The following is a 26,320-nucleotide window of genomic DNA, read 5'->3' as shown; positions in this document are numbered from 1 at the left end:
CCATTCTTATGTGAATTTAGAGTTTATCTATTGGTATCTTTTATGTAATTTATGTACTGTGAAGTCCTTATGTAATGTAACTGGTTCTATTGTAAAGCCCTCTGACACCTTTGGGTAAAGTTCGCGCTATATAAAAATGCATAAATAAATAAATAATATGCAAAAGGGGGTGTTAAGAGGACATTTACCAGGGTAGGGACAAAACTAAAAGAAGAGCCATAAAAAAAGAAGCAAGCAATTATAGAGGAGCAATAAAGCTAATAATGCGCGGCAATTCGCGACTCTAATCGCACTGTAAGTTTTTCTGTACGGTCAACAAGAGGCTTGCACTACTATAGTAAGCTCAAAACTGACTTGTAAGGGAGTTTTGAGGAGGTCCTACATATGTCCCCTTTCTTTGTCCATGACCGTAAGGTTGACTAACACCTATCGGTGTTCGATTGCTGATCCCTTGAAGGCGGGGCTCGAGCTCCCAGTAGGCGTTCTCCTAGCGAGGCTTCTCTGCTGCAGGCTCGAGCTCCATGATGTCTCTGCACGCGCGGTTCCTGCGCTCTGTGAGCGCTACGGTAAGTCCCTGAGTAGCCGGATTATGATAATGCCAGCAGGAGGCCGCCATTCCGTGATGCAGCCTGGATCCGGAGGCTGTTCAGGGTGCTCAACCGCAGTGCCCTAGTATGGTTTTGTCTGAAGGGCAAAGTGGGTAGCACAGCCGTGACCTCAGGGGGTTGTGCTCTTCAAGTGTCTAGCGGACGCCGGTTGGGAATACTGCCTGTGTTCACGCTGTCAGCTGGGTCCTATTGTTTACCATCTTCAGATTGATTCTGGGAGGGAAAAAAATCATGTCCCTATCAATATCACGATCCAAGCAGATTCCTTAGTGTGTTGGCTCAGTTTAGTAGCATGACACTGTTTTTTCCACAGGAGTGGCGAAAACAATATGCATTATGTTTATATACTATATCCACAAGGGAACTGTCGGCACGAAGCCACGCGATAGAAAAACTGTTGAGGCTTACGTTGTTTACAAACAGACCGCATTTGAAATTATGGTTTGGGAAGTAATAGGGTGGTTAAGTACGCCTTGTGGAGCTTCTGTTGCCAGAAAGTAATGGGGTGTTTTACTGTTGAGGTATTCGCGGTAGATTCAGCTGCTGTAGTATCTGTGCGTAATCTGGTTGGACGCTTTTTAATTTAGAGGGCCAACCTGCCTACTGGGAGCGTTGTGTGCCTCTTGCAGGTTATATGTTCGCTAGTCATGCTAGTCAAGTAGTTTAGTAGGTTGTGTACTTATTGGTAACATTTGCCTGTAACTTGCAAAATATAAATTCAAATAATCGCAGGTTTAAATGTAATCTTACTGCTACGGTTGATTAAAATAGGTGGTTTGCTAAACCTTGATTATTTTTGACACCATGCTGCAGTGCGACCACTCCTACATTTGAAGGAATGGGAAGACGTGTCCCCCCCCTTAAGGAAATGTAGAGTATTTATATAGCGCACTTCTACCCGGAGGCCTCGTAGCGCTGTATTCATACCGCTGTGGAACCAATCCTGGCTTTCCTGTGAAATGTCCACTCCTGGGCACCCCCAAGGTGAAGCCAGGCATCCACAGCGCTGCTGGGGCCCTTATGGAGATTAAGCAAGCTATTGCCCAGAGCCACAGACTAGGCAGCGAGGCGAGAATTATCAGGTGCGGGGAAATTGAGTGCAAGAGCCGCCGAGGCAGGAATTGAACCTTGGTCCCGGGCCAGACCTCCGCATCAGGGTCTGCCACTCTAACCATTGAGCCATGCTTCTCCACAAATCTATTGTATTCTAAGGAATCTGTGTAGTAGTGTATTCGGCTTTTCAGGAGAAAGGACGCTGGTTTTGTTAGTGGCATACTCCGGTGGTACAGATGACTGCTGAGGTGTCTGCTTTGAGAATCACCCTCTGGCTGTTCCCCATCAAATGTAATAAAGTACGCTTTTCAGTAGATTATTTTTAGTACAAGCCTCGGAAGACCTTGTTTTCGGGTCAAGAGGTCAGGCCTTGAAAAATAATAGAAATATTGCCAGACCTGCATGACCAGTAACCTTAGTTATTTACTGGAACAAAGAGCAAGCAATTCCCCTAACCCTTGAAAACACATTAAAAAAATATATATATTTTTTGGCAGGATTTGCCTACTTCATGTCCTCCTTTCTTTCTTTCTTTCTTTCTTTCTTTTTTTTTTTTTTTTTTTTTTTTAATTTTTTTTTTTTTTTGCAAGCATATTTTAATTCATACATTTATATTTAGATTAAGTTTAGGAACAATAAATACATACATTTGCAATGCATCTTTACGTTCGTGATTAGAACATTACCCATTTCTGTAACAAGTTACTTTCATAGTGACCAACAAGCATTTGGGGATGTTTATTCCCACGCTTGCAGATAGTGCTCTTGAAGAGGCCGCTTCGAGGCTTAGCAGAATGGCTTCAAAACCTTGTCTACACACACCCTGCTTCTTCACAATAATTAGCTTTGTAAAAAAAAAGAGATCTTGGCACCATTGGTGTGCCCAGCAACTGTGGTACTACTCTCTGCTGTACCATACCTCATCGAAATGGCAACTCCAGCACTCTTCTTATCCACCTACAAGTTGCGGATTATGTTTTATTGGTAGAAACCGTGCATACATCTAACTATAAAATTAGCGACGTATATATTGAGTTGAATTGTGGTACACAATAAGTAACCCACAGTTGCACTCTTTAGTAACATCACAACTCTGGTGTATCTTTCTCTAGCACTCCAACGTTCTTTGTGACATTAACTGTAGTCGAAATCAGGTCTTCAAACGGATGCTAAGGCTGACAGTGGCTGCCATGGAGTTGTAGCAGACAGCAGTAATGTCTGCAGTGCCCCTTGGAAATGGTGCTGTCTCAGTGGTGTCTGGTGAAGTTTGAAAGTGGTAGCGCGTAAATACCTTATTCAAATTTGAATAAACAAGCACACAAACCTAGAGAGCACAACCTACTTCAATGATTCTTCGCTGCAAACATTTTATAAAATATTAGAACAAAATGTTCACTTTGGATCCCAATTGGCACATTAATTTGCTTGAAATCTAGAGATTTTGAAAGGGCACTTGTGACCTATTTGAATATTCTTGTGATGTGCTAGTATGCCTTGGTTTTTCTAGGTGTAGAAGGACTCATCTGCTTCATTTGGTTGTCAAAATTGCATCATGCTACTATTTGTAAGTAAAGTAAGTAATCCTTTATTGGATGATTACCTAAAACCATTTACAAATACAACACATGTTACATCATAAATAAATACATATTTGAAGAAAGTCTAAAAAGAAAAAAGGAAATGCAGCATAAAAGAGGAGCAAGACTAAAAAGCATGGTGGCGTGGAAGTGCAATCAGATGTAATGCAGGCATAAGTGTAATTTTTTTGTGCGCAGGCAGATGGATGGAATGGAACATATGTGAGCCATGAAAGAACGATGAAAGAATGTAAAAAGAAGACGGAGAGACATCACCGAAATAGGACTGAGAGGCATGGTTGCGAGAGCATGCGGGAAAATGTTGTAGAGGCATGCATGTTGTTTTTTTTTTTGTTGCATAGGCATGTGGGATAAATTGAGGAACAGTGCGCCTCCCAAAGCGAGCTATACAGTGTTGAATGATCAATAATATTGCGAGTGGGCGAAATGCAAAATCATGATGCCAAGGTTGCTGCCACAGTAGATGATCTGTGGCTCAAGTATTGTTTTGCTGTCATCATCAGTTCTTGCGTTGATCCTAGAGCCATTCCGGCTACCGCATTGAACTTTCCAATTTATGCAAGCTCCATTGGCACTGTAGTGGTGTAGATGAACATTAGAGCCTCCTTGCATGATCTTACGCCATTTTGAATAAAAATAGTTCTTAAATATAGGCGCCACGGGCTTAACAGAACTGGACAGCAGCAGATCATGTGCTCTGCAGATTCTATATGGTATTGTCACAAATTACATCCACTGCTGCTTGAAGGTGTATTTTTCCAGTAAGCCCAGTAATCCTGTATTGGTAATGTTAGGAGCCTAGTCCTTAGTAGACAAGGTCCTCTGCGCCATAGATAGATCTGATCCGTTCAAGATCCTGTTGCCTTGAAGTGATCTTTCCTGCTTTTTTAGCAGGCTTTTTTGGCCGCCCATTGTTAGTGGTATGTTCATTAGGAGATCAGCTGGTAGATCCAATGTCCTGTTGGCCGTCAAGAGATACCTTGCCCAGCGACTAGTGTTATCGGTGAAAACTATTTGTAATGCTACCCTGATTGTACCAGGACCGGCTTTAATCACTTGATGATAGAATTGAACTATGTCTTTTTTACATTCTATATCCATTGCTGGAATATTGAACTCTAAGCGAATCAGTGTGCGCCTTGTTGAGTATGGAAGCTTAAAAACCTTTCTGAAAGCCATCATGTGCTGGCACTCCAATTTGTTAGTCAACAGGCCAGGGTAAGCAAGATAGCCATAGCTCAATTAGTTTTGCTTGCATTACTCGTCGAATGCCCTCCGTTGAGTGGCTTAAAAGCTTATGATTTAATTTACATAAGGCATGGGTAACCATAGCCACTTCTGCCTCAAGTACTTTGGCCTGCAGTGTTGGTCTGCCAGTGTCGGAGAATTGTACTCCCTGATAAGTATACTTGTTGGCATTAGCAATTCTTAATGGGCCAAAATGCCAACCCAATACTGATTTTTATTTTTTTTGGTTTGTGGCCAAAGACCAGCAGCTTAGTTTTTGTTGCATTGGCTTTGAGTTTGTTTTTCATATTGTAAAGATGTAGGGCCTGATGTAGGTCACCAAACACCAAATACCGGTCGGTAACGGCCGAATTCGGCCGTTACCGACCGGTATTTGGTGATTGAGATGTAGGGGCCGGGGCGTGGCTTGGACGCCGGAGGGAATGGCGGCGTGAGCCCGGAGCTCCGCACCTGATCCCCTAACTCATCCTGAAAAGCGCGGAGGTGACCCGTACGAACGCGATTATCCGCGAGCGGACAGCAAAGAGAAACTCAGGCGACACCCGGATGGTTGCAGAAACCCCCCGAGCAGAGTCGCACAGCCTCAGCTGCGAAATCGCCTGTGACTGCTAGAGGAGGCGACCCCAAAATGGCAGATTCAAAAACGGCAGGAGCTCGCCAAAGATAATCCCCAGCGCGATCAGGAGCGACCAGGCAGGGCCACTGCGGGAGACCTGGGAACCGAAGGCGCCGTAATAGCCAAGGGGAGCGGAGGCAAGGAAAGAGCTGAGACAGGCGCACTGACACCCGCCCCCACAACCATCTACCACCGACGGGGTTCCGAAAGATGGCAGCCGAGAACTACCCCGCAAGAGGAGCTGAATGAGGGAGAGGCTGAATGCGGGCTCTGCCTCCCTACATGAAAAACACCCAGACCGCCAGCAACACCAGGGCCGGACTGGGAACCAGAACCGGCCCTGGCAAAGTGCTCGGCCGGCCCCCCTCCCCCCTCCGGGAGGAGAGGGGAGGGGGGAGAGGTGCGACCGCACTCTGTGCCAGGGCCGGTTTTCGGCCGTTTTTGTTACAGGGCCGTTTTTGCAGCATAACGGCCCTGTAACAAAAACGGCCCCAGGGGCCCAAAACCGGCCCCCAACCATGCGGCCCACCGGGGAATTGCCCGGTGCCCTCAACGGCCTGTCCGGGCCTGAGCAACACAAACTAATGGCAAACGGGTGTGGATGCCGCGGCTGGTAACAGAGCCGGGAAGAACGTGAGTACAGCGGAAGAGTGCGGCCCGAGAAGAGCAGGAGGACTGGGGGCAGCGGACGGGCGGAGTGATACAGGGAGCACAGTGGTGCGAAAGGGGGACACTGCGAGTGACATTGCCAATACAGCGGGGCACAGCAGTGGGACAGTGCAATTAAGCCTCTGTGAGGAGACGGAGACTCGGCAAAGCGGCACATCGGGTGAAGGACGGTGCACGACCCGGTGAGGCTCTGCGACTGGCGAAGTAGCAGAGCCCATCCAGCGAACAATATCGCCGCTGGGCATAGGCCCATAATTGACCCCTGAACCCCCAATGCAGTCACCCCTCTGAAGTGCGACACCCGCCTAGCAGGAGGCGGACAATTGATGCCCACCGCGAAAACTGGTCCATAAGCTACCCACAGAAGACAATGGTCCACTGGAAATGAGGCGGCGCCAGAGAGGCAAGGAATCGCAGAACCACTCGGCAAGGGCCTGAGACAGTGGAATCGGAGGAACCCAGCAGACCTGGACCCCACTAGTGGTTACAAGGAGCAAACCGAGGGACGACACAGGCTCCAGGTGGCGGCTGAGTGGGGCCAGTTGGGGGGCGCCTGTACCGTGGAAACACTTAGATAATACACGGACCTTACCCTAGGAGCGAACACAGTACTAGGCGTCCACCCGCATCTAGAACTGGCTTGTAGTGAAGCGCTGCATGACTCTCTTTCGCGACTGCAGCGGGGGAAAACTTGACCTGAGACGGAAGCGCCCGAGCAGTGAGCGCGTACAACGGCAGTGGATCTGATCGGCCCTCTAGTTAGCCGTGCCTCTGGTACTGCGACCACGGACGGAAGTCCGACAACTTACGGAGACCACCACAGCGCGCCCAGGCGATTAGGAACTCCTCTCCGAGCACTGGAACGAGGAGAAGACTGCTGGATTTAGTAGCGACAATGGTGAAGAACAAGGGAAAGGGAGAGGGGGCCGCAGCCCCAGCAACACAGGAGGAAGCAACCCCGGGACCCATGGACCTCCAACAACTGCAGGTTCGGATCCTTGAGGCCATCGAAACCACGAAAGACACTCTACAGCGGGATATCGCGCAAGTAGCGACGGGACTGGGGCTCCTGCGGGCGGACCATGCCAAACTCAAAGACAGGGTCAAGAACACAGAGGGCACCCTGCAGGAGCTGACCCCGGCTCACAAAGGCGATGGAGGCGAAGTTGGAGGGAGCGCTAGACCGCATTCAATCATTAGAGAGGAGGGCAGAGGACGTCGAAAACAGAAGTAGGCGCAACAACGTCCGCCTGGTGGGCCTGCCGGAGAAAAAAGAAGGGGGAGACATGGTAGGATATCTGGACAATTGGATTAAAACCGAAATAGCGCCGGAGGGGCTCTCACATTTTTTTACACTAGAACGAGCACATCGTGTCCCCGCTGGACCTCCTAGGCCAGGCCAACCGCCCCGACCTGTGGTGATCAAGCTGCTGCACTACAAAGACATGGACCTGTTGCTCCAAAGGGCCCGCGACGCGGGACCATTCCAAGTGGATAACAGCAGAGTGACGCTATTCCCTGACTACACTTATGAGACACAGAGACTACGTGCATCCTTTCTATCCATTAAACGTGAACTCAGAACTGAAGGCATACAATACTCCCTGCTGTTCCCGGCCAAGCTCAGAGTGGTGGTAGACGATAAGACGCACTTCTTCCCCACGTCGGCGGATGCCGGGGCATGGTGGGAATTATACAAGGAGGGAACGGATGGAGCTAAACAACGGATGGAGGAAGCAAAGAACCCACCGCAAACCCGGAAATCACAAAGAATCCGCAAACGGCGGCAGGGCCCTCGGAAACCCACGATGTCTCAAACAGACGAGGAGAGAAGAGCGGCACTGCAGGCAGTGGTAGAACTATCCGGAACTACTACAGCCCCATCGCAACAAGGCACGGACTCAGAGGGCCACATCAAGGGCTCAGAAACGGACCTATCGGAAATCAACAGTACCAAGGGCCCGATAGTGACGCCTCAGACGTCGGAAGAAATAATAGAGGCCTGACATGAACACGCAAGGAGGAGGCCACGGCTGGTAAATTGGGAGGGCCAGAACTGATAGCACATATAATTCTCACTAAACGTAATGGGTCACCGCAGCTAGATCTGGGGGGGGATCCTAAAGGCTGGGGGACGGGGTTGGCGCGGCTGCCTTTCGGACTAGAGCCACACCTTGCTGGCCCTTAAGGCCATCACAGTGACGACTGTGAATTAAGGGAAGTTGAACTGTTTTCATCAAGTTTGGATGGGAACTAATAAATCAATTTTGGGACCTGTCCTGGGGGGGGGGGGTGGGGGGTGAGCAAGTTGGAACTGTTTCATTTGAGATTGTAACTGTTTTTGTTTCAGTTGTGGGGGACACGCGAGTAATGTCGGAGAATAGTTATGGGAACACCACCACCTATGCAGGAGCAAGGAACTATAGCACATCGGATCAGGTTACATGGGATAATGGATAACAAGGGTACAGTGAAATGCATGACCTGGAATGTGAGAGGGTTGCACACAATGGGGAGGCGGCACAAAATCCACACCTATCTGAACCGCAGGGGGATTCAAATTGCATTGCTTAAAGAAACGCACCTGACGAAGCAGGAAGGGATAGCATTGCAGCGCAGATGGAGGGGACAGTTATTTAATACAACATACTCAGCGTTCGCTAGGGGAGCATTGATCTGGATCAAGGCGGGCACTCCCTTCCAGTTGACTAGGCAGATCATAGATCCAGAGGGTAGGTACGTAGCAAGAGGGGAAGCTGAGAGGGAAAGATATAGCCTTGTGTAGTGTATATGCACCAAACACTGACCAGCTGTCCTTTCTGACCCGGCTATCAGGAGCGCGAGCACACTGTCTGGCAGGCACTGTACTAATTGGCGGGGACTTTAATTCAGTAACGGATGTCACACTAGATAGGTCTCACCTACCACTTAGAGAATCTCCAGTACGCAGACTAGCAAAAGGTAGATTAGAGTGGCAGGAGAGATGGGAACTGCAAGATGTTTGGAGAACGCAACACCCAGCGGAAAGGGATTACTCATAGTACTCTAGCATGCATGACTTACATGTCCGGCTGGATGCGGTACTGTGCTCGCCATCAGTAATTACTGACTGTTGCGAAAGCGGAATACCTAGCCAGAACAACTTCATATCATAATCCCTTGATGATTACGTTGGACTGGATGACCGAGACCTCGAGTATCCCTACGTAGAGACTGAGGCCGAGACGTTGGATGATCCAATGTTGCAAGCAGCACTGGACACAGGGATCACGCAATACTTTGATGAAAATGACGGCACCACGACATCCAGGGCAATGGAATGGAACGCATTCAAGGTAGTCTTCCGGGGCCAGTGTATCGGCCAATACGCAGGAGTGTGTAGAGCGTTGCTGGCAGATTTAGATAAAGCGGAAGACAAACTGCGCGAGATGGAGCGGGGACGCCCTGGTCATCCAGAGCTCCCAGAGGCGATGTGCGCGGCTAGGGAGGCAGTAGCGGTAGAGGTGGAGAGACTCCGTAGTTTTGATCATAAGGCCTATATAACGAGGGCACACTCCGAGGGCGATAAGGCTGGAACACTACTGGCGTGGTTGGCTAACCCCACCAAGCGTGGCTCCCCGATCCTGTCTCTGGATGATGGAATGGGTCACGTGCTCTATACCCAGGCAGAAATTCTCGATAGGTTCCAGGGCTATTATGAAACGCTTTACAAGAGTGCACTGGAAGGGCAAAAGGAAGACATTGACGCTTTACTCGAGGGGCCACGACTGCCGCACTTAGATCAAGAGCAAGCAGATGACCTGGGTAGGTACATTGAGCTGAGCGAGATTAGAGGGGCTATACAAAGGATGGCCCGCAATAAAACGCCGGGCACAGACGGCTTGCCCATTGAATTCTATAGTAAATATCTGGATCTGCTGGCTCCGCGACTCCAACTGGTATATAACGAGGCTAGGATGGTGGGCCACTTGCCCCAATCTAAGCGTGAGGCCCTGGTGATTCCACTTGTCCATCACCTGTTTTGTTTGCAGATTCCACTGTTGAAACCAGGAAGGGAGAGCCACAGTGCGGCCTCCTATCGGCCATTGTCTATGCTCACCACAGACTACAAAATACTAAGTAACATACTAGCTGCCAGATTGCTACAACACCTGACTGACCTGATCCACAAAGACCAGTCTGGGTTCATACCTACACGCAACACAACGACAAACATCAGAAGGCTCATAAGACTGCTAGATGACGCTCACCCAGAGGAGCAAGCATCCATGATTCTGTCCATAGATATCGAGAAAGCATTCAATAGCGTATAATGGAAATATCACAATACAATTGGGTGGTAAAATACCGAATTCCGGGGTACATGCACATCTATGCATGTACACCTGTGCCATGTGACACACAGACATGCCCTTAGGGCATGTATGTGTGCCACATGGCACACAAGCCTGGAATTGGGGTGCTACAGGGTGTCAAAGTGACACCCCATTCACCCTTGCAGGATTCGGTATTTACCGATTCGGTAAATACCGAATCTGTATTTCCCATTGATTCCTATGGGCTTCAAGGCCCATAGGAATCAATAGGAAATACCGATTCGGTATTTACAGAATCGGTAAATACAGAATCTTACAGATTCGGTAATTCTAAAATAATAATTATCTACATCTGCCCCCTTCCTATTTACCTACTCTTAAATACCGAATCAGTATGATTCGGTATTTAAGAGTAGGTAAATAGGAATTACCTACATCGGGTCCCAAATGTCTCCAATGCCCTTTTTGTGCCTATTCTAGTTTGGTCCAATAAATTCGGGTCATCCTCATACTGCATGTCGGAAGTCTAAGATGGCCCAGTTTGGGCGGAAAGATGTTGGTTTTTAAAAGTGCCTCTCCCAGATCCACAGTGTATAAGTTAAACAGTGTGGGTGCGATCACACAACCCTGTTTTAGCCCTTTGTTTGTGTAGATCTTGGCTGATGCACATGTCTGTGTGAGCTTGGTGCGGGCCCAAGTGCCGGTATGAAGTGACATGATGGCCGCTAGGAGTTTCCTCGGAATACCCCACTTTGTGAGTTTTGCCACAGTATGTTACGGTCGATGCGCTAGAAGGCGGCTCTGTAGTTGACAAAACATGCATTTAGTGAAGGGGTGGTGACCTCTGTGGCCTTCATTGCCAGATATGATGGTGCAATGCCATTGTCCAATTTCAATGAGTTCGGCTGAAATCCTGTCTGGTATTGCTGTATGGTTTGATTCGTTTTTGTTATCCATACCTCTAACTCTTTCAAGAGCACTTTTGCAAATGCCTTCCCATCGACTTCCAATAATGCAATCAGTCTGTAGTTTTCCGGCTGTAAAGCATCCCTTTTTAGGTCTCGCCTAAGCCAGCGCACATGCGCTGCTCTGCAAGGCTTTTAGTAAGGGCTTTAAAACTCTGAACACACGCTCGTGCCTGTGCTTTTTGTTCTTTATCTCCCGCTATTGGCCTTTGTATGCGTCTTTCTAAGAAAGAAAGCATGTAATTGGCCCAAAGCGGGTGAATGTCCCGCCTTCTCTCTCCCCTAGCCTAGGGGGCTCGGGAGCGAGCAGCAGCTTTGCCATGTGTCTTCTGTTTTTAATTAGCGGCGGCTCGCAGTGTGTCAGATGGAGGGCAGGCTGCATTCCAGTCTGCAGCAGAGAGGGACAGTGTATTCTAGAGGTTCATGCCTTTCAGCCATTCGAGTGAAGACCTTATTTTTTTATGGAGAAGTGCATTCTAGAAATGAGTCACATTTCATTGACAAACCAGTTTATATGCCCCATTCATAGTTGGCGCCTTTAATTGGAGTGAGTTATGCAAATGATCGAGATTCTCTCCTCCAATTCTGGCAAACTCACGCTTTCTCTCATTGTCTGTTTCCTTCACTGACAAAATGAGGTCGCTTTAGACCACGCCGAACACCACCCTGATGTGATGTATAATGGCACGTGACCTTCCCATTCAGCCTAGGAGCGCCTACATGCTCGTTAGTTTCTGCTATTGACTACAGCCTTCCAGGCACCGAGGTAACCAGCGGTTCCTCGTGGTTTCCTCTGATGCCCTCTGCTCCACTGCCCAAGACAGCTGAAATGTTCACAACCTTATAAATAAAGTAAACTAGGCCCGTCATGGACATCCTGCCTTTTTTAACATGAAAGGTCAATCACTTAAGATTCAACTCTAGTGTCTTGAGGTCATGACCCGGCACCAAATCTCCAATTCTCAGACGTTTTGGTTGACTTGAGACTGAAGCAGTGGCACCTTGCGGCACTCTCCCCCTTTATTTCATCTGCCATCAGCTGTCATCATGGTGCATTTTATGAACTCCTCAGCCAATAGACATTAGCACGGAATTTCCTACAAATAGAGGCTTGATGGGCTGCAGGAAGGGCAGGGCTTGGGGCCCGGTGATGCTGCAGTTCAAAGGTTAGTTAGCAGAGCGTGCTTCATCCCCTAGCCTCTGCAAACACAAGCTTTTGTTTCCTCCACGCGTTATAAAACTTTACAAGCCATTAGACCCACTTAACATGTAAAACAGTGGGGGAGGGAGTGGGGATATAGGGTGCTGTGGCGCCAAGCTTCTCACATCCCTGGCGGCTTAGCTGGGCTTCGAATTCTGGGACTTGATGTCTGCATTTATAATGAGGTGATCATAACTAGTCCCCAAATGTAAAGAAAAACTGAAGGAGCTAGTAATGCTTGGACCAGGGAGACTTGCAGGGTTCCTGGTGGAAGATGCTACTTGAACTCTGAACCTGAGGCAGGAAGACGCCATAATACCACAGGCGAGGGACCATTAATTGGGCGCGTCCTTTTCACAACTCGCTTTATTTCTTCGTAGATTTCTTAGGTTCAGTCTGTTTATCATGAAACGTTATGACAAAGCCAAAATTACACTCTGCTCAATGCAACATAAATACACTCTGAAAAATACCACTCAGTGCAACATAGTTACACGCCACATAATTACATTCTACTCAGTGCAACATAAATACACTCCACATAAATGCACTCTATAACACATACCACCAATCAACATAAATGCACTCCACACCATGACACAATTTCACCTAACCATAATTTCACTCAACACCACAGTTCCAGGTCACACAATTCAACTCCACACATTTCCAATCCACACCGCATAATTACACACCAAACAACATATTTCAACTCCCCAATCCACAAGGTACATCCAATCCACCCCAGATAGTGTCACCACCGGAGCACTAAACATCATTCACCACCACCATTTTGCATCAGCGCACCACCTAAACATCACGTCAGTCTGCCCTTGGAATCTGGCATCTGTTCATTCACCCCTAGTGTCCATCCGCTGTTCGTGTTCTAATTAAATTACTGTTTCCCATCCTTCACTCCCCCGTTATTTATGTCCCGCTCCCCCATAACAAAAACAATTATAACAAACAAGCATAAGAACAGGAAGGAAGAAGTTGCCAGCAGAGCAAGTACAAAAAAAATAGAAGACATTTTTATTGTTGAAATCTTTTTTAATAAGGTTTTTCAGTTGTATATAATGTTGTCTTCGTTTGTATAAAGGTAACAAAAATGCTTAACATATTTTATTATAACTTTTCAACATAATGCACAGCAGCCGCAATGCTCTACAACATAGCCAAAACCTCTGGCTAATCACATAAGGTCCCAAAGGTGAGACCTATTGGCTATGCCAATGCTGGTTTATAAATGGGTTGCATGATGGAACCTTTCCATGACTCCGGAACTAATGAGGTATTGTAGCATTGGTTAAATATGCTATGCATGTGGGGGGCCTAAAAATCTCGATCTTTGTTGAAGATTCTTCCCGGGAGCCCCATCCTTCCTGATTCCCTTGAGGGTGGTTAGAATTTCTTTTCCTATTGGGGCAAGGTCCTCTGCCTCATTCTCGTCAGGGTAATTGCCTTCTACCTCCATGGTGTTTGCCATGGGTTTGTCTTGGTCGACAAATAGCTGTGGTGCGTGGGCTGCCCATTTGTTGGCAAGTACAGCATTATGGATGTGGCTTCCACCATTTAGACCATTAACATAGCTCCAAAACTCCCTGTTCTTATTGGGTGCTAGCAGAGCATAGACGTGTTTCCATTTTTCTTCTGTGTTGGTTTGTTTCAACTGCAAGACAGTTTTTTTTAGGTTTCGACCTGGCGAGGGGCAAAGCCCCTCCCAGATCGAAAACTATTGTCTACAGTAGGGATGTTTGGACCGCCTCTGTCTATCATTGGCTAGCTCCATAAATGGAGGCTAGCCATTGGGAGACAGAGGCTGTCAATCGCGCTTTCTCCAGAAAACGCGATTCGGGGGCGTTTCTGGTGCTTTTTTAAGCCCCGCCCCTTTGTCCCGGGCCGCGCTGCGATTGGCTGCCGGCCCGGGACACCCCCGTGACGTCATTCCCGGGCCGCGCTGTGATTGGCTGCCGGCCCGGGACCTGACTTGTTTCTCTTTGTTTAGGCACTCTACGAATTTGCATGTGTATTCCAGATGTCTCCCTTGTATACTTTCTCGCCTCTGCCACACTTGTGTTGTGCCTTCTCTGCCCATGTGCTTGGAAGCATGGAGTCCGATCATTGATTTCTTCTTACACAATTGAAGAAAGGTCTTAAATACCTGCAGGGGGTCGAGCGTTATTTCCGCCAGCTCCTTCTGAATTCTGTAGGAGAAATTAGAAGAAACACGAAGCGTTTGAAACACTGTGCGAAATAAATCAGAAGTACACTGCCCTCTACCACCATGATGCAGTTAAATGCAACGCTCACTCGGCTGCCTTCAGTATTGCTAACATGGCTGCTTCCTCTTTGTTCTCGAAGGCATAACTCGAATCCTATGACGGGAAAACGTCGCATGTTTTCTCCTATTAACAGCTAGAAAATTAAGAGCCACTCGCAAATGGTATACAGATGGCCTTCAGAAGAGCCCAGAAAAGTGACAATAATCTGTGGCAGGGTGTTTTTTACATGAGAGATTTCCTGTTTAAGCTAATATGCAAATGAGGCAAAAGGAGGGGGCTGGACAATTGCAACGAGACGGAGAGAGTGAGGGAGGCAGTATTAACCAACTCGAATACAAACTTTAGGACAGCAAGTGTCATCTATGGGGTAAAAGATGATTATTCGTATTTTGTGAAGAGTTCGAGGAGTTTAATCCTGCAAGTGGGAAAAACGCCATCAGTACTTCAATAGACTTGTTGGGCTAGTTAAACTGAGTATCTCTCACACGTGCTACATATACATGTTGTGCAGTTCCTAATTAAAGGTATAAACAGTACAATACAAAAGCACAAACGTGCCTGCCTCCATTTAGTAAAACTGCAGATTTTTTTTAAATTGCAAAACAATGTTCAGAAAGAAAACGGACTACTTCGTCAAAATGCCTAAACGATCAGAATCTGTTCACAGCAAAATTAGCGTTTCCTCAACTATTCTCAAAGAAGAAGACTCGCCGGGAGTAGAAGAGAGGGGATATTTTACCACATGAAGTGACCGCCCCCACCACCACTCAATCAGCCCCCCCTTTCTACAAGCTGAACGCTTTCAAGCGTGCTCAAGTGTGAGCCCGTCATGGGGGGCTGTGTGGGGAGACCGCCGCGAGGGGAGAGCCAGGGCTCCCGTGGCAGGGCGGCCGGACACCCCCGGAAGAGAGCAGGTAAGAGGGGTCTGGGCTCCAGCCACGGGGGGTAGGGGTGCAGATGGCGGGGATTCCCCACAAACTGTGATAGGCATGGGAACGTGGTCATGGAAGTTAGCAGGGATATACATTGGGGTTGTGCTTGCATCCTCTGTGGAGCTGAAAGTGGGCAAAGGCAAATTAACCTTTACTTTTAGAAAAGAATAGTGGTACCTGGGATTTACAAGGTCCTTAGCTCCACAATCAACCAAGAGCAGAATAAAGTGGGAGACACTCTAGTGCTACGAGTCTGAAGGGCCACTGCTGGAGGGGTTCACTTGCATAGCCAAAGATGTGCATTTACATTAAGCAGTGCCAAGGGGGCTGAATGTGACGGCTGAGCTTGCATGGGGCCCTGTCTCAAACACCCCAGCTTTGGACTGGCAACGAAAGAGTGGTAGTTGGCACTGACTGTGGGTATTCACCATCATAACCCCGAGGGAGCGGAGATCCGTGCAGATCTGCCTTGTGGACACTGGATGCACAAGCATCAGGAGATTAGGGGGAGGGGAGCTTCTGTGGGGTGTATGATGTAGCAGAAGAGCCACCCCAGGCTAGCCTTTGTGGTACCAATGAGTCCTTCGTTTGGGGACAAAGATGAGGACAGTATTGTGGGACTGAAGTGTTTCATGATCTGTATACACCAGAGAAGACTAAAGGTATTTTGAATCCGCAACAATTATGTCACATAGCAATTAGAAAACACAATCATTCTGACACGTGACAATAGCAAAGTCTCTAATTTAATACAGAAATCACTAGAACAGCATAGACAGTCTCCCTTCTTGCTCGCCCAATTATTGCAACTTTCAACTCATGACACTGCATGTATTTGCGCGTGTTTCTAGCAATTTCAAATGTACAGATTTTTTATTGCTTATCATTTGTGTTGTATTCACCCTATCTACCACCTCTATCAACGGGTGGTCTGAAATGGATCTGTGTCCAGAGAATCGAAGCCCCTCTCTGTGCGGGCACTCACTCTATTTATAACGCTCCCCTCCCATGGGGGGGGCCTATCAGTAGTGCAGCAGGCGCAGTGGCACCGGGGCCCAATGATCTAAGGTTCTCTGTGGTTTAAGGGACTCTGCACCCATATATGTGTCTACATTTCAGCACCTAAATGGGGACATTAGGGTTGGGGGTGTTTTCAGCTTCCATTAGTGCGCGTGGCAATCTCCCTACGCCACTGCCCTACCACAGTGGCATGGGACCTCGGAAGAGGGTCCCTGATTTGGGCTGCAAGTGGAAATGGGGTATCAGCAGAGTACGAGGGTGCTATAGCTCCGTGAGGCCCCGACCCCAACAAGCACACACACACCGGGCACGGGCGGTCTGGTCTCGATGCCACTCTGCTCACAGATTGGCACTGCTGGCTGTGTCTTACAGATGTAAAGTAAATATGCGGCTTTACCACACACTCTGAAAGTCTGTAGTGTAATAACCAAAAGACTGCCTCCCGGTGTCTGCTTTCTAGTTACACTGTGCGCAGTCTGTTACCTGCCTCGCCCTTAGAGCGCTCCGAAGCCCACTCGTGGTCGTGGCAGGGCGGCACTACATAAAACTATACAAATAAATAAAAGCCCGGTATCACACTGGAGAGGGCAGACGAGGTGCCCTTGGGTTTCCTGGGGGGTGAATCGAGGTGTGAGGGGCGGGTCGGTCTTGACGCCGCGGGAATCGTTTGGAACTCATTCCTCGCAGTGTTATGGGATCTTAGTCAGGGATGTGTGGGTGGGAGGGACCCCCGGGGGGGGCGCCTTCCGCCTGGGCAACAAAGAGGCCTTTGCCTCTGACGGGGACATCTCTGGTTGTGGGGTGGGGGTAGGGGCAGAGCAGCTCCCCAGAATGGATGGGGGCCTCATCTGTGCAAGAACAGCACAAGGCAGTTTAATTACTAGAAATGGCTGATGTTGGAAAGCACAAGGGGTTCAATGTGACATTGGTGGGTGGGGGTGGGGGGGCGATAAGGGGATTGGTCATTCTTAAATTGGAGGGGAGGGTGTGCAGAAACTCTAGTTCGCTCCCCGGCACTGAGATAATCAGTCTGACCCCTTCCTCCCCCGCCCTTGGCTGTAATGGGGAGCTTAGGACCGGCTTTCTACAAAAGATGCCCAGTAGCACTGCCAGTAAAACACTCGTTTGCTAGTGGGAAGGGGAGCGAAGCTGTAGCGACATTCACTGTGTCCCACGCAAACTAGGCAGAACGAGGGGGCTCAGGCTTGAGGACTTAAAGCGTCTGCCCAAGATCACACAGTGTTTTCATGAACGGAAGACAAAGTAAGATCCACTTTGGTTTTGACTCCGGTGGGCATAAATCCACATTTTCTCCACAGTCCATTTTTAGGTTTCGGCTACCGTCCCACTGCTTGAGCAGTGGGCGGAGCCGAAATCTTTTGTTAGTAGTACGGGGCCCTGAACACGCCCCTCTTCTTCATTGGCTGGCCTCGTAAATGCTGGCCAGCCATTGGAGGAGAGGAGCGTCACTCCTTGACGCGATTCGGGGGCGTTTCTGGGTCTTTTTTTAAGTCTCGCCCTCTCCTCTTCCCATTGGCTGGAATTTTACCTTCCAGCCAATGGGAAGGGGAGAGCACGCCCCCGAATCACTACAGGACGCTGTGCTTTCCGAACTGCAGCGAGGCCAGTTTTCCGGGTCGTATCACGTCATATTTCAAAACACGAAGGCATTTGTAAGTGACACCGTTCCAAATACATTGGGTATAATTAAACACAACGCCCCACCCAACAGCTTGTTGAGACAGAAATGACGCACCCTTTTCACACTCAGCAACTTGCAAATAAGTGCACTTCTGAATTAAACTGCAAGTCGACAGTGGCAGCCCGTTACAGTACAAACGCACAATGGCCAGCATTGAAATATCCATTCACTCTTATGAAAACTACATGCGCTGCGTTCACCATTTGTCCCACCCTACTGCTGTAGCTTAGAAGCCCGGAGAGCAGCTAACCTTCCCGAAGTCTCGGCGTTTAGTTCCTCGTGTTAATGGTTTACGACTCTGCGCCAGAACAGTTCTAGAAGCTCCTCTTCGCCTATGGAAATGCACAAGAACCCATGCACTGGAATGTGAGCGCGCGGCAGGGCTGAGGCGGCCACTTTCTACCAGAGCCTGGCCGCAGGCACCGGTGCGCTCATCAGTGCTGCGTGCGCGTGGCTTTCTATTCTGAGGAATGGCCTCGCCGGTAAAAGTCACCGCTTATAGGTTACACAGCTGATTTTATTGTCAACGGACTATACCATACCGGATGCAGTTAAAGGGGAGACAGCCAGCAAAGATCTTGAGGGCGTTTTTTTTCCTTTTATTCTGCAGCTGCAATTTCCCAGCCGTGAATTTGTGATGATTTCCGACACTCTAATTTTAGCTGTCATGTCGTGTTAATGTGAAAAAAGCATTAACGACGTTGTGATGCAGCATTGCCGGGCATACTAGGCGAGCACCGGTCAAGAATTTCCTCTCAAAGGCAGAGCACGATTTTGCATACTCAAAGAGCAGATATTGGTAACAGCCACTAGCATTTCAATCAATTTTGTAAGAAGAGAAACTGGACACTACAAACATATAGTGCCGTTTTCTACAGTTAATTAAAAACAAAAATAGTCTTTTCATTGTCAGAAAGGATCTTAGGGAGTAAAAGAACTGCGTACATATATCAGCGAAATGCTCGATATAATTACTTCCCCAACTGCATCTTTACTGCAATTCATCAACCGTGCATATAAGGCAATAAGGAAGCAGGGTGGGTTTATAAACATTGATTTTATCAGCTTTCCGTCTAACGTAAGCGAGCACTGTGCGGAGCGGGGTGGGATAGATATTTTGATAATCACCGTGCCTGGATGAAATAACGTATACAGGCATCCAGATACTTATTGGTCTCTCTGTGATGGCCGATATACTGCGGTAAATTAAACCTATAGAGAAAGACACCACCCACTCATTAGCAGGAGGGCTCAGGCGACAATGGTGACTGCATTAAAATATGGACTAGAAATATCGGTGGAAACTGTAAAACATGACTTGAAAATAGAAGGATTTTTTATATACGCAGGTGATAATACCGAGAGAAAGAAAGACAGACACAGACACACACACCCACCCAGTCACCCACCCACCCACCTCCTTCTTAAACGTGCAAGCAAGCACATAATATTCTAAACATACCTAGAGTAAAAAGTGCTTCTTCACACTAAATAAATAGTTAAGCCAAATTCACAAATGTTGCACAACTACAAGGTATCATGTGAAGTAAAGAAACTAAAAACCTTCACAGAGACTTTGCAAGGCGATTTCTTTTCCCCGAAAATTTAAATTCTGCCCAGAAACCAACAACAAACACGTAGTCCGCCCTTGTTCTCCTAGGCCTAGTATCAGAACCATAAAATGCAGTGCAGATTTCTCCACACGAAGGACACTTTAAGAATTCAAACAATTCCCAACACCAGAATATTTGTTTTGACAATTAATGGTTTTTAGTAAACAATGAATAAGCAATAACCCACCCCCTACAAAACTCAACTTTCAGGATGGAGATGAACGCCTTTTTGGAAGTGGCTCTGGTATTTTTGTCACAAGGTTGGTGTTAATAGAATAGTGAGTCTTTGACGCTAAATATTAATAGATATTCCTTTAATGGATAACTGCAAGTTCTTGTTTTAGAATGTTGTGTGCAGCATGAGATGAAAAACTATATAACTTCTTGGTTTAACAGGGCTTTGAGAGGGTGATGAGGGCAAATATTTCTTCAAGGCAGGTTTAGTTTTTTATGCTGCGTTCTGTTAAAGGGTATGAGGGGTGGGCGAGGGAGAGCAGGAGAACAAAAGTACTGCAAAACACCATTACACATTTTAAGGAATGCCTTGTGTGGTCTTAGTGGAGGAAGGAGAGGTAGTGGACACTATAGAGCGAACATTAGGCACTTGACCGCCTTTCTGTATATTTGAGGAGGGACGTTTTACACATTTTTGTGTTTTAATGGCAGGCCAACCAGATTTTAGATGCAATTCTGCTTAGAATTTCATACTATACATGGTTTGGGGGCTTGGTAACAAGGGATGTTTTCACATTTTTTAGATTTCGCCTGGCGTTCCGCTGCGCTGCAGCGTTCGCGCAGGCGAAATCTTTTGAGAACAGTGTATGTGGCTTTGCCCCGCCTCTCTGTTCCATTGGCTAGCTCCATAAATGGAGGCTAGCCATTGGAAGAGAGAGGCGTCCGTCATTGTCCGAGGCGATTTGTGGGCGTTCCGCAGATTCTTTCCCTCTCCGCAACGTCATGAAGACGTGGCCACTGTGGGCGTGTACTTTTTTTTTTTATACACTGATGTTTGTCTTCATTATTAACTTTGTCCCTGTCCCGCGTGGCTGTATCCTGGCCACCTTCCCGCTGTCCGTCCCCCCTCCCGCTATCCTTGTCTTTGTTCCCGCCCCCCCTCGCAGATCACTTTTCCAGCTCTTCCAGAACTCTCGTTGTTTCTTGATGACAACGCATCACTTATATTTTTGTCTAGAACATTCATCACGTGACTTGATATTATCGTTATACGTGTAACCTTCTCAATATTGTCCTTGCTGTTCAGTTTATTCATATATTTTATCCTTTCAGTTCCTACTTTCTGCCCTTTTCTTTCGGTTTCCCTGCTGGGCTCACGCTGTGGAGGCAGCTGTGCTCTCAGGGCACCCAGCCAGATGGCAGTCCAAGACAGGGAGCCACCATGTTGGGTCTGTCGGCTGGTTGCAGGCAGTCCTCGCCGGTCCTGTTCACTGTATTTGCCTGGCTGAGTACAGGTTCAGCCTCGGACTGGCTTTGTGTTAGCAGAGAGAGGGTGGGGGCTTTTGGTTAATGAGTTATCCGTGTGTGAGCGCACATCCCAGTGCCGTGCTGCAGACGGCCCTTTCCGGAGAGCCCCGTGTGGTGCTGGATGCTGAATTTGGTGCTGCTTAAAGCGGTGGTTTCCCAATCATCACCGGATGCATCCTTCTTGCCTCATGCATCCCACCCAGACACAGTGAGGGAAGCGGCGCAAGGTGTCTCGTGCCCTCCAGGAAGGTGAGTCTTCGGCTATACTTAGTGCAGGGTTTGCACCGCTTTACAGATCCGCTATCTGTGCATTCAGGTAGCGGTTTACTATGGAGGCTGCTGTGCTCTGCATTTCTTTACAACACTGGCGCACACGCACTGCATCGCAGAGTCGTAGATATTTCGTAATTCTTGGTTGCTCACGGTCCCTTATTATTTATGTATGCATGCATTATTTGACTGCTGGGAGCGCGTCTCGGTGGGTTAATGCATCGACTGCCGAGATCGCTGTATATGCACTGCAGTGAGTTTCTTGTTTCAGTTTTAGACGATTGTTAATATTCAACAAGAGTTCATCTTCTCGAGGCTTTTTGTATGCACACAAATGTTGTGGTAAATCGAGGTTCAAGGGCTTTGTCAAAGACCACTCCAGCGTCCCCGTGTTACCAGGTTACACGTTGTAGCACACAAACTTGGCTTCGCAGTTTGGGATCGTGACTGTTGAACTTTGTATTGTAGGCATTTTAGACGTTTGATGTTACTCATTTTAAATCGTGTGTACTTGAGAGGTAGCACTGGCTTAATGGACAGCAATGTGCATTGAGCCAGGTAATAAACTAGGGCACGCCCACCTCCTCGTATCCCGCTGAGCTCCGCACACTTCACAAAGGTAGCCTTGAGCTCAGGGGATGCTTAAGCCAATCTCTGCTACAAGGGAAGATGTTTGTAGGAGATGACCCCCATGTGAGCTCTATATAAATGTTAATGTTCACTGTTTATATGTAACTAGATACAAGCATTAGCCTTCGTATAGCGCTTCCTGTTTGGCAGAGGAAGGAATTGAGGAATCGGAAAATGAAGGGATTTCACCACAACTAAACCAACTCTTCTCCCTCCGCCTGAGGTCACCTTGGTTTCTTGAAAAGACAAGGCAGTGCTTGCTTCCCTGCCCCCTGGCTGTGCTTGCTTCCCTGCCCCCTGGCTGTGCTTGCTTCCCTGCCCCCTCGCTGTGCTTGCTTCCCTGCCCCCTCGCTGCGCTTGCTTCCCTGCCCCCTCGCTGCGCTTGCTTCCCTGCCCCCTCGCTGCGCTTGCTTCCCTGCCCCCTCGCTGCGCTTGCTTCCCTGCCCCCTCGCTGCGCTTGCTTCCCTGCCCCCTCGCTGCGCTTGCTTCCCTGCCCCCTCGCTGCGCTTGCTTCCCTGCCCCCTCGCTGCGCTTGCTTCCCTGCCCCCTCGCTGCGCTTGCTTCCCTGCCCCCTCGCTGCGCTTGCTTCCCTGCCCCCTCGCTGCGCTTGCTTCCCTGCCCCCTCGCTGCGCTTGCTTCCCTGCCCCCTCGCTGCGCTTGCTTCCCTGCCCCCTCGCTGCGCTTGCTTCCCTGCCCCCTCGCTGCGCTTGCTTCCCTGCCCCCTCGCTGCGCTTGCTTCCCTGCCCCCTCGCTGTGCTTGCTTCCCTGCCCCCTCGCTGCGCTTGCTTCCCTGCCCCCTCGCTGCGCTTGCTTCCCTGCCCCCTCGCTGCGCTTGCTTCCCTGCCCCCTCGCTGCGCTTGCTTCCCTGCCCCCTCACTGCGCTTGCTTCCCTGTTCCTCCTGCGCTTGCTTCCCTGTTCCTCCTGCGCTTGCTTCCCTGTTCCTCCTGCGCTTGCTTCCCTGTTCCCTCGCTGTGCTTGCTTCCCTGCCCCCTCGCTGGGCTTTCTTCCCTGTCCCCTCGCTGGGCTTGCTTCCCTGCCTCCTCGCTGTGCTTTGTTCCCTGCCCCCTCGCTGTGCTTTGTTCCCTGCCCCCTCGCTGTGCTTTGTTCCCTGCCCCCTCGCTGTGCTTGCTTCCCTGCCCCCTCGCTGTGCTTGCTCTCCTAGGTGTGTTTGTGTGGCTCTGGGTGTGTGTGTGGCTCTGGGTGTGTGTGTGGCTCTGGGTGTGTGGGTGTGTGTGTGGCTCTGGGTGTGTGGGTGTGTGTGTGTGGCTCTGGGTGTGTGGGTGTGTGTGTGGCTCTGGGTGTGTGCGTGGCTCTGGGTGTGTAGGTGTGTGTGTGTGTGTGTGGCTCTGGGTGTGGGTGTGTGTGTGGCTTTGTGTGTGTGTGTGGCTCTGGGTGTGTGGGTGTGTGTGTGTGGCTCTGGGTGTGTGTGTGTGGCTCTGTGTGTGGGTGTGTGTGTGTGGCTCTGTGTGTGTGGGTGTATGTGTGTGTGTGGCTCTGGGTGTGTGTGTGTGGCTCTGTTTGTGTGTTTGTGTGTGTGTGTGTGGCTCTGGGTGTGTGTGTGTTGCTGGCTCTGGGTGTGTGTCTGTGGTAGTAATTGCTGTCTGATGAGCTCGTCCAGTAGGGTACAATAGGTCTTACATTTGCAAGAGATTAAGCTGTTGGCAATGTAAATGACAATGCCATTTATTTATCTGTTTTCAAAACCAACACATAAATAATAATGTTGTCATTTACAATGCCAAAAGCTCTAACTTTTGCAAAGGCGAAACCGTTGCATTGTAAATGCTTGTTTAATTTTTTTAAAGTGTCATAAAGGTGGCAGCAAGTCCTAAACGAAGAACTTGTGTGGTCAGGACCCAGCTGTACGTCATCTTGGTGAAAAAGAGCTCCGTGCACCAATGCGCGCTTGCATGCCTCTGATTTCTCAGTCTGTGGGAAACTCCACTTGGGGGTCGGAAAGCAGTGAGTGAGGTCGGAGGAGGGAGGGGCTGGGGGCAATGCACCGATCCCATCGGCCTCAGCAGGGACATTCCTGCAGCCTTAGTGACACCCCCCTCTGGATCCCGCCTCCTTCTGTTGCCCCTCCCCGACAGCCAACTAAACTGCCCCTCCCAGCTGCGAGACACTGATCTGCTATCCCTCTGTGCTGGAAAAGACACTCATGTTTTCCGAGCATTTGTTGGTGTGGGGCTGAACTCTGGAAGCATGTAGTGGGGGTGTGGCCAGCCCCTTCTCTCCTCCATGTGTTCGCTGGCCTCTCGTCGTGCCCTTCCCTGTCAGTGGTGGGAGCCACACCCCCCACATCTCCGGGAGTTCCTCTGAGGTTTATCCACGCAGCTTTTCCAGCCCTCGTCACCAGGGGCGGCTGGTGACATTGGAAAGTGGTGAGACGTAAACTAATTTGCATATTGCACCGCAGCGAGCGAGCCCGAACAACCTTGCATCCATCCATACATCATTCATGCATCCACCCATCCATCCACCCACCCACCCACCCATCCTGCATCCATACATCATTCATTCATGCATCCACCCTGCATCCATCATTCATTCATGCATCCACCCACCCATCCATCCTGCATCCATCATTCATTCATGCATCCACCCATCCAGCATCCATCATTCATTCATGCATCCACCCATCCATCCATCCTGCATCCATCATTCATGCATCCACCCATCCATCCTGCATCCATCATTCATCCACCCATCCATCCATCCACCCATCCATCATCCATCCTGTATCCATTCCTGCATCCATTCATCCATCCATCCATTCACCCACCCATCCATCCATCCATCCATCCTGCATCCATCATTCATTCATGCATCCACCCATCCATCCTACATCCATCATTCATTCATCCACCCATCCATCCACCCACCCTGCATTCATACATTCATGCATCCACCCATCCATCCTGCATCCATCATTCATTCATGCATCCACCCATCCATCCTGCATCCATCATTCATTCATGCATCCACCCATCCATCCTGCATCCATCATTCATTCATCGACCCATCCATCCACCCATCATCCATCCTGCATCCATTCCTGCATCCATTCATCCATTCACCCATCCATCCATTCATCCATTCACCCATCCATCCATTCATCCATCCACCCACCCTGCATCCATCCTGCATCATTCATTCATCTACCCATCCACCCATCCTGCATCCATCCTGCATCCATAATTCAAACATGCATCCACCCATCCATTCATCCACCCATCATTCATCCTGCATCCATTCATGCATCCACCCATCCATCCACCCATCCTGCATCCATCATTCATGTATTTTTATGACCATATAACTTGCACACAGCTTGTCAGTGTTCAATACCAGTCTCGAACCTTGTACTCCAGCACCAATGATACATGATTAATATTAATTGTTTTTAAAACATGTATTTATTCGACACCAATTTCACATCTTAGTCGGAACATCATTTTTATTTGTTTTTTAAAATATCTATTTATTTAACACCAAAGTAAGTCATGTATAAATTTTTATGGTTCGATAAGAGGCTCGAACCTGGTTTCCCAGCACCAAAGTCGGCCGCGCTAACAATCAGGGGTCATGTACCCGGGCTATGTATTGACCAGCCAATAGTGCCAGGATTGGCTGGGGGGGGGCACCATGACTCCTTGCCCAGTCGCCCTGTGTAACCCCGGGGGCTGCGGCCCGCCCCCCTGGTCCTCTCTCTGTGGGGGAGTTTACAGGAAAACGATCTGCCCAAAAATACACTTGCGCAGCTGCAGCAGGCCCATCCTCCCCGGAGGGGATCCAGCGAAATGTTTTTCTGAGCATGCGAAGAATGTTGAAGCAGGAAGAGGATACGGCGCTGACTTGTCTGTTCATCGAAAGTGAGGAATCCAGGATGACGCCCAGGTTCCGTGCGTGGTCTGTCGGGATGGGTGCTTTTCCGAGGGCTTCCGGCCACCAGGAGTCGTCCCATGCAGAGGGGGAAGTACCTAAGATGAGGACTTCTGTTTTGTCTGAGTTCAGTTTCAGACGGCTTTGTTTCATCCATTCGGCAACTTCTTTCATTCCTTCGTGTAGGTTAGTTTTGGCGGTGCTGGGGTCATTGGTGAGAGAAAGGATT

At 48.9% G+C, this 26,320-nt stretch overlaps 1 protein-coding gene across 1 annotated transcript in view; it reads left to right on the top strand.

The window, feature by feature from the left end:
- The first annotated feature begins 430 nt into the window (after window positions 1-430).
- Window positions 431-26,320, top strand: part of NDUFV2 (NADH:ubiquinone oxidoreductase core subunit V2) — a 194,900-nt gene continuing 169,010 nt past the window's right edge. Inside the window, exon 1 of the mRNA XM_086964949.1 lies at window positions 431-566. Coding sequence (XP_086821075.1) covers window positions 522-566 — 45 coding nt within the window. The 5' untranslated portion in view covers window positions 431-521. The remainder of the gene's footprint in view (window positions 567-26,320) is intronic.

Source organism: Lissotriton vulgaris, chromosome 4_1 (assembly GCF_964263255.1).
Source record: "Lissotriton vulgaris chromosome 4_1, aLisVul1.2, whole genome shotgun sequence".
Taxonomy (NCBI): domain Eukaryota; kingdom Metazoa; phylum Chordata; class Amphibia; order Caudata; family Salamandridae; genus Lissotriton; species Lissotriton vulgaris.
Note: the sequence above shows the minus strand (reverse complement) of the source record. Positions and strands in the feature narration are given on the sequence as shown.